This window comes from Hemibagrus wyckioides, linkage group LG14, assembly GCF_019097595.1.
Source record: "Hemibagrus wyckioides isolate EC202008001 linkage group LG14, SWU_Hwy_1.0, whole genome shotgun sequence".
NCBI lineage: Eukaryota > Metazoa > Chordata > Actinopteri > Siluriformes > Bagridae > Hemibagrus > Hemibagrus wyckioides.
In genome coordinates, this window is record NC_080723.1 from 24,922,900 (window position 1) to 24,935,731 (window position 12,832).

The following is a 12,832-nucleotide window of genomic DNA, read 5'->3' on the forward strand; positions in this document are numbered from 1 at the left end:
ACACATATATACACACACACACAAACACACACACGTGCACACACATATATACACACACACAAACACACACACGGGCACACACATATATACACACACACACAAACACGCGCACACACATATATACACACACACAAACACGCTCACACACACACACACACAAACACACACATACACACGCACACACATATATACACACACACACACACAAACACACACACGTGCACACACATATATACACACACACAAACACAAACACGCGCACACACATATATACACACACACAAACACGCTCACACACATGCACACACAAACACACACATACACGTGCACAAACACACACACACACACACAGCCTTGTTTACACAGACACTGATATTCTCTTAATAATTTAACTAATTATTGCATGTACACACCTCTCTCTTCTTCTGTCTTTCTGTCCCTCCCTCTTTCACTTCATCTGTCTGACCAGTCTTTCCCTCCATCTGTCTATCACTCCATCCCTTTGTTTCTAAGTGAGTATCTGTCTTTCCCTCCATTATCCTTTCCAGTAGAGCTGGGCGGTATGTCGTATAAATCGAAATTGAATTCGATTTTAAAACGATTATTTTTCTTTAACAAAAAATTAATAAAACACTAGAGACTATATGATAGATTTTCTTTTTAATTTGAGCAAAAACAATATAACCACACATATGAACTACAAACTTACTAACAAGTTTTTTTTTGTTATTTTAGAAAATCAATAATTAATACAACATAAAAACCTTTTTTTGGGATTAATAAAGTGCAGACTTTTACCAGTCTTTACAAGTTCTAATTATTCTAGCAAAATAAAGTAATATAACAAAATATGAGGGATTTGTAATTTAAATCACTTTTTATAAAATAAATAGTTGTCATCTAAAGAAAAAAAATCCCTGAAGAAAAACAATTTTGTAAATCAGTTCAACATTCAACCTACACGCTACATACACTCACACAGGAGCCGGACAGCATTTTACATCTGTGTATACAGCACAATCGGGGCGGGTCTAGGATTTTCATTTAAGGGGGACTCCACCCCAGTGAGGGTATAATAGTAAAAAAAAATAAAAATAAAAAATAAATAAATACAATAAAGGTTTGACTAACAGGGTAGGATGGTAAACTTATTGCAGCATTCCACTGTATTGTATAGATGTGTATAACATTTGAGTACTGAACAAGACAAATACAAATAGTCTTCCTGATCACACACACACACACACACTCACACTCTCACACACACTCACACTCACACACACTCACACTCACACACACACTCACTCACTCACTCACTCACACACTCACACACACACACACACACACACATACTCACACACACACTCACACACACACACACTCTCACACACACACTCTCACACACACACTCTCACACACACACTCTCACACACACACTCTCACACACACACACTCACACTCACACACACACACTCTCACACTCACAGACACACTCTCACTCTCACACACTCACTCACTCTCACACACTCACTCACACATTCACTCACACTCTCACACACACTCTCACTCACACTCTCACTCACACACACACTCACACTCACACACACACTCACACTCACACACACACTCACACACACACACACACTCTCACACACACTCTCACACACTCTCACACACTCTCACACACACTCTCACACACTCTCACACACTCTCACACACTCACACTCACACACACTCTCACACACTCACACTCACACACACTCACACACACTCACACACACTCACTCTCACACACTCACACACACTCACACACACTCACACACACTCACACACACTCTCACACACACACACACACACACACTCACACACTCACTCCCTCTGATCCTCTCTCTGCGACACCGCGGTCTGCGGATTGAAGAACGCGCTGAAAGGAGCCGAAGTCTGCCGCCGTTTGCGTCACTAGACCATTTTTAACATTTCTATTCAGCCCTCCTAAAATTCTGTGATTCTCCATAAACTCTACACAAATTCATGATCGTCTCAGTACCCTTTAAATTTCATATGAAAACGGCAGCAGACTTCGGCTCCTCCACGTCTTTCAGTGCGTTCTTCAATCCGACTGAAGAAACCACGCCTCTCTTTGGAAACAAGCTCTTTACATCACAGAAGCTCGCTCTGACTCACAGTGAAATCGTAAAATTGATTTTCGTTTCTCAACCTAAACCATAAATTCGAATTAATCGATAATAACGATTAATCGCGCAGCTCTACTTTCCAGTCATTGTGTTGTCTGTCCTGTTATCTCTCCATCTCTCTATCCATCTCTTCATCTGTCCACCTCTCTATTCATTTGTCCATCTCTCCATTCTCTATCCATGTCTCATCTCTCTATCTTCATCTGTCTATCCTTCTATTCATCTCTCCATCTGTTCATCTCTCTATCCATCTGTCCATGTGTCTATCCCTCTATCCATCTCCATCTTTCTATTCATCTGTCCATCTGTCTGTCCTTCTATCTATTCTCACCCCCCCACACACACACACACCTCTGTCTGTCTCTGCAGCTGGCAGTGTGCCTCTCTTCCTGTCCTTTCTTTGCTGTTTCCATGGTGATTCATACTCCCCTTTCTTTTTCAGCCCTCCTTTTGGCTGATCAGATGAAGATCCCTATAGATACACACACACACATTAATGAACATGACAGCACACAGAAGTTCATCTTTGCTGTGATTGGCTGAAGTTACTCACATGATCAGATGTTCTCTCCACCTCATCATCCATTCTCATGTCCTCTCCCTCCATCATCCCATCTTCAGACTGGAGAACACAACAGCACAGAGACACAGACATCACTCACTCATCACAGAGAGAGAGAGAGAGAGAGAGAGAGAGAGAGAGAGAGAGAGAGACACAGACAGAGAGAGAGAGAGTTTGTCTGGAATAGATAAGACGTGCGTGTGTATCAGCACCTTGCTGTGAGAGTAGATGACATCATCTCTGTGTGCGTGTGTCTATATACACACTACTCACAAAAAGTTAAGGATATTGGGCTTTCGGGTGAAATTTCAGGATGCACCTAAATGCACTTTAACCTTTCCAGGTGAACTTAATTTGACCTTCTCTACCCTTTTGAATGCACATGTCCAACTGTTCAGTGTTTCAGTACTTTCTGCAGAACTCGCTGTTCTTTAACAAGGTGCTTAACGGCAAAATTCACAACTGGTGTTTGATCCATGAATCCACCAATAAATTTTCTGGTTCCATTAGAATTGGTATTTAAACAGTCCTCTTCATCATGCTGTTCACATTTTGACATCATGAGACCAAGACCACACCTAACAACTGATCAACAGAACCTCACCATTGTGAGGCTTCAAACAGGATGTTCTCAGAGGGAAGTGGCCACTGAGCTTAGAGTGTCACAGAGTGTCATCAGCAGGTTGGGACAGAGATACAGAGAGACTGGAAGAGTCACAGAAAGGAATAGAAGTGGACGTCCTTTGGCCACATCCCACGTTGATGACCGCTTCATTGTGAACAGTGCCCTGTGGAACCGGATGATGAATGCCACTCAACTCCAGGCACATTTAAGGGAGGAGAGAGGAACCCAAGTGTCACGTCAGACCATTCGAAACCATTTACATCAGCATGGTGCATCAGTGTGAGTCGTGTATATAAATATATATATATATACCCATATACACTACTCACAAAAAGTTAAGGATATTTGGCTTTTGGGTGAAATTTACGGAAAATGTAAAAAGTTCACGCTACAGTGATATTATATCATGAAAGTAGGGCATTTAAGTAGAAGCTGCAGTGGTGATTTCCTCATCTCAAACAATTTATTGAAACAAAAGCCAACAGTGGAGGGTATACCACAACAAAAAATCTCAATGTCTCAATAATCTGTCATGTGCCCTTGACCATCAATTACAGCTTGACCACGACGTCTCATGCTGTTCACAAGTCGACTTATTGTCTGCTGAGGCATGGCATTCCATTCTTCTTGAAGGGCGGCCCTCAGGTCATTGAGGTTCTGGGGTGCAGGGTTACGAGCCTCTACACGGCGACTCGGCCGATCCCAGAGGTTTTCTATGGGATTCAGGTCTGGAGAAAGTGCAGGTCACTCCATTTGAGGTACCCCAGCCTCCAGCAGCCGTTCCCTAATGATGCGACCTCGATGAGCTGGAGCATTGTCATCCATGAAGATGAAATTAGGCCTGTGTTGTTCATGCAGGGGCACAATGAATGGATTAATGATGTTATTCAGGTAGTATTGGCTTGTCACTGTACCATTCACAAGATGTAGGGCAGTTCTGTATTGAGTGGACACACCTGCCCAGACTGTAACACCACCACAACAGTGGCTGATGCATAGCGCTCTCCTTGACGTCTCCAACATTGTTGGCGGCCATCATTTCTGCTCAGCTTGAATCGACTTTCATCTGAGAACAGCAATGAGGCCCACCGGTCCCTCGTCCAGCGTAAATGCTCCCTGGCCTGACACCTGTGCCCGGTGGTGTGGTCAGGTACCCTTGCAGGTCGTCTAACACTCAGACCACGCAGATGTAAATGGTTTCGAATGGTCTGACGTGACACTTGGGTTCCTCTCTCCTCCCTTAAATGTGCCTGGAGTTGAGTGGCATTCATCATCCGGTTCCGCAGGGCACTGTTCACAATGAAGCGGTCATCAATGTGGGATGTGGCCAAAGGACGTCCACTTCTATGCCTTTCTGCGACTCTTCCAGTCTCTCTGTATCTCTGTCCCAACCTGCTGATGACACTCTGTGACACTCTAAGCTCAGTGGCCACTTCCCTCTGAGAACATCCTGTTTGAAGCCTCACAATGGTGAGGTTCTGTTGATCAATTGTTAGGTGTGGTCTTGGTCTCATGATGTCAAAATGTGAACAGCATGATGAAGAGGACTGTTTAAATACCAATTCTAATGGAACCAGAAAATTTATTGGTGGATTCATGGATCAAACACCAGTTGTGAATTTTGCCGTTAAGCACCTTGTTAGAGAACAGCAAGTTCTGCAGAAAGTACTGAAACACTGAACAGTTGGACATGTGCATTCAAAAGGGTAGAGAAGGTCAAATTAAGTTCACCTGGAAAGGTTATAGTGCATTTTAGGTGCATCCTGAAATTTCACCAGAAAGCCCAATATCCTTAACTTTTTGTGAGAAGTGTGTATATATACACTATATTGCCAAAAGTATTTGCTCACCTGCCTTGACTCGCATATGAACTTAAGTGACATCCCATTCCTAATCCATAGGGTTCAATATGACGTCGGTCCACCCTTTGCAGCTATAACAGCTTCAACTCTTCTGGGAAGGCTGTCCACAAGGTTTAGGAGTGTGTTTATGGGAATTTTTGACCATTCTTCCAGAAGCGCATTTGTGAGGTCACACACTGATGTTGGACGAGAAGGTCTGGCTCTCAGTCTCCACTCTAATTCATGCCAAAGGTGTTCTATCGGGTTGAGGTCAGGACTCTGTGCAGGCCAGTCAAGTTCATCCACACCAGACTCTGTCATCCATGTCTTTATGGACCTTGCTTTGGTCACTGGTGCACAGTCATGTTGGAAGAGGAAGGGGCCAGCTCCAAACTGTTCCCACAAAGTTGGGAGCATGGAATTGTCCAAAATGTCTTGGTATGCTGAAGCATTCAGAGTTCCTTTCACTGGAACTAAGGGGCCAAGCCCAGCTCCTGAAAAACAACCCCACACCATAATCCCCCCTCCACCAAACTTTACACTTGGCACAATGCAGTCAGACAAGTACCGTTCTCCTGGCAACCGCCAAACCCAGACTCGTCCATCAGATTGCCAGATGGAGAAGCGCGATTCGTCACTCCAGAGAACGCGTCTCCACTGCTCTAGAGTCCAGTGGCGGCGTGCTTTACACCACTGCATCCGGTGCTTTGCATTGCACTTGGTGATGTATGGCTTGGATGCAGCTGCTCGGCCATGGAAACCCATTCCATGAAGCTCTCTGCGCACTGTTCTTGAGCTCATCTGAAGGCCACATGAAGTTTGGAGGTCTGTAGCGATTGACTTTGCAGAAAGTTGGCGACCTCTTCGCACTATGCGCCTCAGCATCCGCTGACCCCGCTCCGTCAGTTTACGTGGCCTACCACTTCGTGGCTGAGTTGCTGTCGTTCCCAAACACTTCCACGTTCTTATAATACAGCTGACAGTTGACTGTGGAATATTTAGGAGCGAGGAAATTTCACGACTGGATTTGTTGCACAGGTGGCATCCTATCACAGTTCCACGCTGGAATTCACTGAGCTCCTGAGAGCGACCCATTCTTTCACAAATGTTTGTAAAAACAGTCTGCATGCCTAGGTGCTTGATTTTATACACCTGTGGCCATGGAAGTGATTGGAACACCTGATTCTGATTATTTGTATGGGTGAGCGAATACTTTTGGCAATATAGTGTATATACATACATATATATATATATATATATATATATATATATGTGTGTGTGTGAGAAAAGGTTTTTGCCCCCTTCTTGTTTTTTAATTTTTTGCATATTTCTCACACTTAAAAGATTCAGATCATCAAACAGATTTTAATTTTACACAAAGATAATGCAGTAAATACAAAATGCAGTTTTTAAATGATGATTTCATTTATTAAGGGGAAAAAATCTGTCCAAACCTACCTGCCCCTAGGTGAAAAAATAATCGCCCCTAAATCTAATACCTGGTTGTTCCACTCTTTGCAGCACCAACTGCAGTCAAGTGTTTGTGATAACTGGCCATGAGTCTTTCACATCACTGTGGAGGAATTTTGGCCCACTCTTCTTTGCAGAATTGTTTTAGTTCAGCCACAGTGGAGGGTTTTGGAGCATGAATGGACTGTTTAAGGTCATGCCACAGAATCGCAATCAGATTTAAGTCGGGACTTTGACTCGGCCACTCCAAAACCTTCATTTTGTTTTTCTTGAGCCATTCAGAGGTGGACTTGCTGGTGTGTTTGGGATCATTGTCCTGCTGCATAACCCAAGTGGACTTGAGGTCACAATCTGATGGCCAGACATTCTCCTTCAGGATTTTCTGATAGAGTGCAGAATTCATGGTTCCATCAGTTATGCCAAGTCCAGGTCCAGGTCCTGAAGCTGCAGAGCAGCCCCAGGCCATCACACTACCACCACCATGTTTGACTGTTGGTATGATGATCTTTTTATGAAATGCTGTGTTGGTTTTACTCCAGATGTAACAGGACACACACCTTCCAAAAAGTTCAACTTTTGTCTCATCAGTCCACAGAATATTTGTCCAAAAGTCTTGGGGAAAATCAAGATATTTTTTGGCAAATGTGAGATGAGCTTTTGTGTTCTTTTTGGTCAGCAATGGCTTTTGCCTTGGAACTCTCCCATTAATGCCATTTTTGCCCAGTCTCTTTCTTATTGTTGAATCATGAACACTGACCTTAATTGAGGTAAGTGAGGCCTGCAGTTCTTTAGATGTTGTTCTGGGTTCTTTTATGACCTCCTGGAGGAGTCGTCGTTGAACTCTTGGAGTAATTTTGGTAGGCCGGCCTCTCCTGGGAAGGTTCACCACGGTTCCAAGTTTTGTCCATTAGTGGATAATGGCTCTGACCGCAGTTCACTGGAGTCCCAAAGCCTTAGAAATGCCTTTATAACCCTTTCCAGATACATGACAACTATTTTGTTTCTCATCTGTTCTTGAATTTCTTTAGATCATGGCATGATGTGTTCCTCTTTAAGCGTGCTTCACTTTGTCACAGGTTCTATTGAAGTGATTTCTTTCTTCAACAGGTCTGGCAGTAATCAGGCCTGTGTGTGTCTAGTGAAATTTAACTCAGCTTTCTAAAATAATCTGCTTAATCACAGTTTTTCATCACTTAACAGGAGGGGGCAATTACTTTTTCACCTAGGGGCAGGTAGGTTTGGACAGATTTTTTTCCCTTAATAAATGAAATCATCATTTAAAAACTGCATTTTGTATTTACTGCATTATCTTTGTGTAAAATTAAAATCTGTTTGATGATCTGAATCTTTGAAGTGTGACAAATATGCAAAAAATTAAAATAAAAAACAGGAAGGGAGCAAAAACCTTTTCACAGCACTATATATGTGTGTGTATGTATATGTGTGTGTGTGTGTGTATCAGCACCTTGCTGTCAGAGTAGATAACATCATCTCCAGCGTAACTGTTGTACAGAAGGTGAAAATCTTCCTCGTCTGCATCATCATCTAGATCCTCCAGCCAACCACAGCTCACCTCTCTGGTCTCCGGGGCAACAGACTCCACCTTCTCCACCACAGGTACAGGTGATACACTCACTGCAGTCTACAGAGAAAACATACACACACACAGAATGTGAGTTAACTTACAGAAAGAACAGCAACAAACCTCCTCCTCATCTGTCTGCTGATTGGTTCATCATTCATAATAATGAATTTTATAATTATAATTAATTAATGATCTAATCTAATTAAAACATTTTCTTCTCACCTCTGTGGTTTGCTCGGAGGACTTCTCAGACTTTTCTGCAGGGGGTGCAGTGGACTCAGTGTCCAACTTCTGCTTCTTTACCGCTAAATTCAGGAAAAACACCACAACAAATAAATTAGCCTTAATGTTAGCACGAGTTCTATTTAAATTCACGTCATAATAAAAGTCTTTAATGAAGAGAGAGTGTAAACCTGTATCATCTGAAACGCTACTTGTTTTTGGTTTCTCTGGAGTTACAGTGGCCTGGACAGTGCGCACCTGAAACACACACACGGATTAAGCAATGCACCTGCAATGTCCAGTGACCTGTTCACTAACGCTGTCACTGAGGGCTTCTGGATGAGGTTTGATAAGATTATTCCTGATGCAGCATCTTCTCATCCGCCTCACACCAGAACATCATATTGCTTAAGAACCGGGTTCTAACACATCATCCATTCATCTCCATCCGGAAGAAACCATTCCTGAATCTCTAGGGAACATCTGATACACCACCTCCCCATCCATCTCAGGCTGGAACTAATCCTGAACACCATCTATCATCATCAACCACTCAAACTGGAGCAAACCATTCCTGAATAAAAAGGGGGAAGATATCAGATATCCACCTTTCTAAAACAGGAACAAACTATTCCTGACCAAAGGGGTACTATCTGATACTTCCTCTTTACACAGACCTCAATTCATCTGAATCTAGATTACTCCACTGCTGATCAGAGGGGGAAGGGCTCTGATACACCGTCCATCCATCTAATCTACAACATATGAAACAACTTTTCCTGAATAGGATGATCTGATCTGGTTCTCCCAGTCCTCATTAACACACCAGTTTACACTCCCAGACTCCAGTGCTGGTCATATGACTGTAATAAGAGTCGTGACATCACAGGAGCAGGACTTTCCTCACATCCAGTGGGGATGAAGAACCTGACGTGGACAGATGGATCCTCCAGCCTTACCTGTGAGATGGGGGGTCTGTTCATAGTCTTGCGGGCTCTGTGGACTTTGGGTGGAGGACTGGACGTGGACGGTGGAGAGGAAATTACGGAGGGGGATGGAGAGACCTGTGTCTTACTGGCCGGTCCACACACGCTCATTTTAGCGCGACCGAAAACAGAAGAGGGCGATGATGGAGGCAATGATTTTGCTGCATGACCTAGCAAAGAAACACAGACAGAACGCCTGAGAATTAGCACTACACTGATATACACTATATTGCCAAATGTATTGGGACACCCCTCCAAATCATTGAATTCAGGGGTCGGGCTCGGCCCCTTAGTTCCAGTGAAAGGAACTCTTAATGCTTCACCTTCATCCCAAGACATTTTGGACAATTTCATGCTCTTTGTGGGAACAGTTTGGGGATGACCCCTTCCTGTTCCAACATGACTGCACACCAGTGACCAAAGCAAGGTCCATAAAGATATGGATGAGTGAGTTTGGTATGGAGGAACTTGACTGGCCTGCACAGATGCTCCTAAACACATGTGTTGGAACTCCAACCAACCACACTGGACATTTGCACATTACAGGACTGTGGCACACAATACAACCCAAACATACATGTTGCACAGTCTGCTCCCATTTACATACAAAGAGGACTTTTGCACATCTGCACTTTAAAGATGGACAATACCTCTGCTCTCATCACCTTATTCCACTTCGTGACCACCCCGACTACTGCTGCTGTCTGCACCTTGGACACTAGTGCACACTACACTTTATATAATTTTATATAATTTTGCATAACACAGTTGTTGTATTTTACACTTCCTATATACATATCTATTTTACATACATATATACCATACCTTGCTTTATTTATATTTATTATATTTTATTATATTTTATTTTTTACTTACTGTGAACTTGTTGTTTTTATATTTTATTTTTTGTATTTTTAGTATAATTCGTATTCTTATACTTTATATTTCGTATTTTTATATTTTATCCTTGTCTTTTGTTCTGTCCTTATTCATGTATGTGACAAATAAAAACTGAATGTGAAATTGACCTCAACCCCATAGAACACCTTTAGGATGAATTAGAGTGGAGACTGTGAGACAGGCCAAAAGTACTAAGGAGCCGAGCCCAACCCCTGAAACCCACCACCTGAATTCAATAATCTGGAGGGGTGTCCCAAAACGTTTGGCAATATAGTGTATACCAGCTAGATAAATTCAAAGATAAACTGGACGCAGGGTCCAGTGTCCGAGTCGAGGTTTACCTGCCAGGCTTTTTCCAGATGTTGTTGCTTTCTCAGCACTCTGCTTGTCTTTGGGGGAAACGCTTGGCTCTGCTAGTGCAGCAGTTCATAAAGATGAGCGAGCGGCCATTGTGGAAAAGAAAGAAACAGATATATATATATATATATATAAATATTATGTTATGAGTTTTCACAAATCAAATCATTTTATTTGATTGAACTATAGGGTCTTACCCCCGGGTTCACAGTGCGCTGGACCACAAACGGACGGATCCTGAATAAAACACAGAAACACAACTAAAACTAGCGAGCTAATGCTAATCATTCAGCTACAGTGTTGATGAGAAGAAGACTGGACAGGAAGTGCAGCAAAGTGACTTCTGAGTAATTTCACCACACATCTGAGGTCAAAGCTGATGTTCTTAACAATTCTGTAGCATTTACACTGTGTGTGTGTGTGTGTGTGTGTGTGTGTGTGTACAGCTACATGCTAGCTAGCTGAATCATTACCCTTAATCAGTAGCTAGCTTATGTCCAGTGGATATTTTCCCGGTTGCTTAGCAACAGTATCCCCATCATGAACATTTTACACCATTGGTTTTCTTCTGGAACATTATCAGGTAAAGTTACTATAAAATTCTGTTCCACAGAGAAATCATAACCACAGGCTGAGTAATCCACTGTCTATTATTTTTATTAATATTATTATTAGAGTGATATTAATGTTCATTCTCACCCTCTCTCCATCTCTACCCATCTCTCTCTATGCCCGTCTCACTGCCTGCATCTCTCCACCTACCTCTCTCACACACACCTGTGAAGGAAACACCTTCTCTCCCTGTCTACATGTTTATCTGTCCATCTCTTCCTCTCTCTGAAAAATAGTGCATTTATCTGTCTTTCTTTCTCTTCTCTCTTTCTCTCTCTACCTCTCTGAAAAATAATGCATTCATCTGTGTATCTGTCGCTCTCTCTCTCTCTCTCTCTCTCCCTCTTTCTCTCTGAAAAAGAATGCATTTATCTGTCTGTCTATCTCTCCCTCTCTCTTTTCCTTTCTTTCTCTTCCTCTCTCTACCTCTGAAAAATAATGCATTCATCTGTGTATCTGTCGCTCTCTCTCTCTCTCTCCCTCTTTCTCTCTGAAAAAGAATGCATTTATCTGTCTGTCTATCTCTCCCTCTCTCTTTTCCTCTCTTTCTCTCTCTTCCTTTCTTTCTCCCTCTCTTTTTCCTTCTCTCTCTCTCTGAAAAATAATGCATGTATCCGTCTATCTGTCTCTCTCTCTCTCTCTTTCTCTCTCTGGATAACAATCTCTCTCTCTCACTCTCTGAATAATAATGCACTCATCTGTCTGTCTCTCCTCTAGTAAAATATGAGTCTCTTTACCGATCGTGCATCTCTCTCTCTCTCTCTCTCTCTCTCTCTGTCTGTCTGTCTCACACACACACACGCCCCTGTGTAGGTAATATACAGGTGTGTATGTGCTGTAACAGATACAGTGACCTGCTCTGTGAGGGTGACTGTAAGTTTGTACACCCACCTGTTCCATCCTTCTCCCCTCTGCGGACATCTTAGTGCCGAAAAGAAACACAACGCACAGGGTGAACACCGACACACTGCGCCAATGGACACAAGATGGCCGCCGCGCTTCACCATATTTCATAATAAAAGTCTCTACACTTCAATTCATTAAGAAAAAATATGCCGTAACTATGATTATGATTATCAAATGTATTTATTCTTGTTATCGTTGTTGTTGTTAAAATTTTATTGTTGTTATTCTTGTTAAAATAGTTCTTTATCTGTAAAAGTGGGAAAAATGCTCTATTTTATGTATCTAAACCTGCAAACACTACATTTGATTACTGAATATTTAAATATGTTTGATGTTTTAATATGAACAGTAGGAGGAGTCACTACTTCACTTGGATGAGTGACGTCACCCTGGTCTAGGATTGCCTAATGTTCACCAGTCATTAATATCATCATTAAATTTGGTTGCTATGGCGACATATTGACTCCAAACTTAAAAATGCCTGACTTTTAATGTCGAACGACTTTCCACCTGTGGAAAATAAAAAAAAATTTGCTTGATTTATACATTCATTAATTGTTTACTTTCTCTA

General features: G+C 42.3%; 1 protein-coding gene across 3 annotated transcripts in view; it reads right to left on the minus strand.

Annotated features, from left to right (window-relative positions):
- Positions 1–12,339, minus strand: part of ehmt2 (euchromatic histone-lysine N-methyltransferase 2) — a 33,816-nt gene extending 21,477 nt beyond the window's left edge. The window contains exons 1-9 of one of the 3 annotated variants that reach the window (XM_058408354.1): positions 12,247–12,339; positions 10,941–10,980; positions 10,728–10,796; positions 9,460–9,656; positions 8,692–8,758; positions 8,501–8,583; positions 8,159–8,335; positions 2,749–2,817; positions 2,547–2,667 (exon numbers count right to left, since the gene is read on the minus strand). In XM_058408354.1, coding sequence (XP_058264337.1) covers positions 2,547–2,667; positions 2,749–2,817; positions 8,159–8,335; positions 8,501–8,583; positions 8,692–8,758; positions 9,460–9,656; positions 10,728–10,796; positions 10,941–10,980; positions 12,247–12,276 — 853 coding nt within the window. In that variant the 5' untranslated portion in view covers positions 12,277–12,339. Of the gene's footprint in view, positions 1–2,546; positions 2,668–2,748; positions 2,818–8,158; positions 8,336–8,500; positions 8,584–8,691; positions 8,759–9,459; positions 9,657–10,727; positions 10,800–10,940; positions 10,981–12,246 lie in introns of all 3 variants that reach the window. The other 2 variants (XM_058408352.1, XM_058408355.1) reach the window with 2 other exon arrangements.
- Positions 12,340–12,832: the final 493 nt, after the last annotated feature.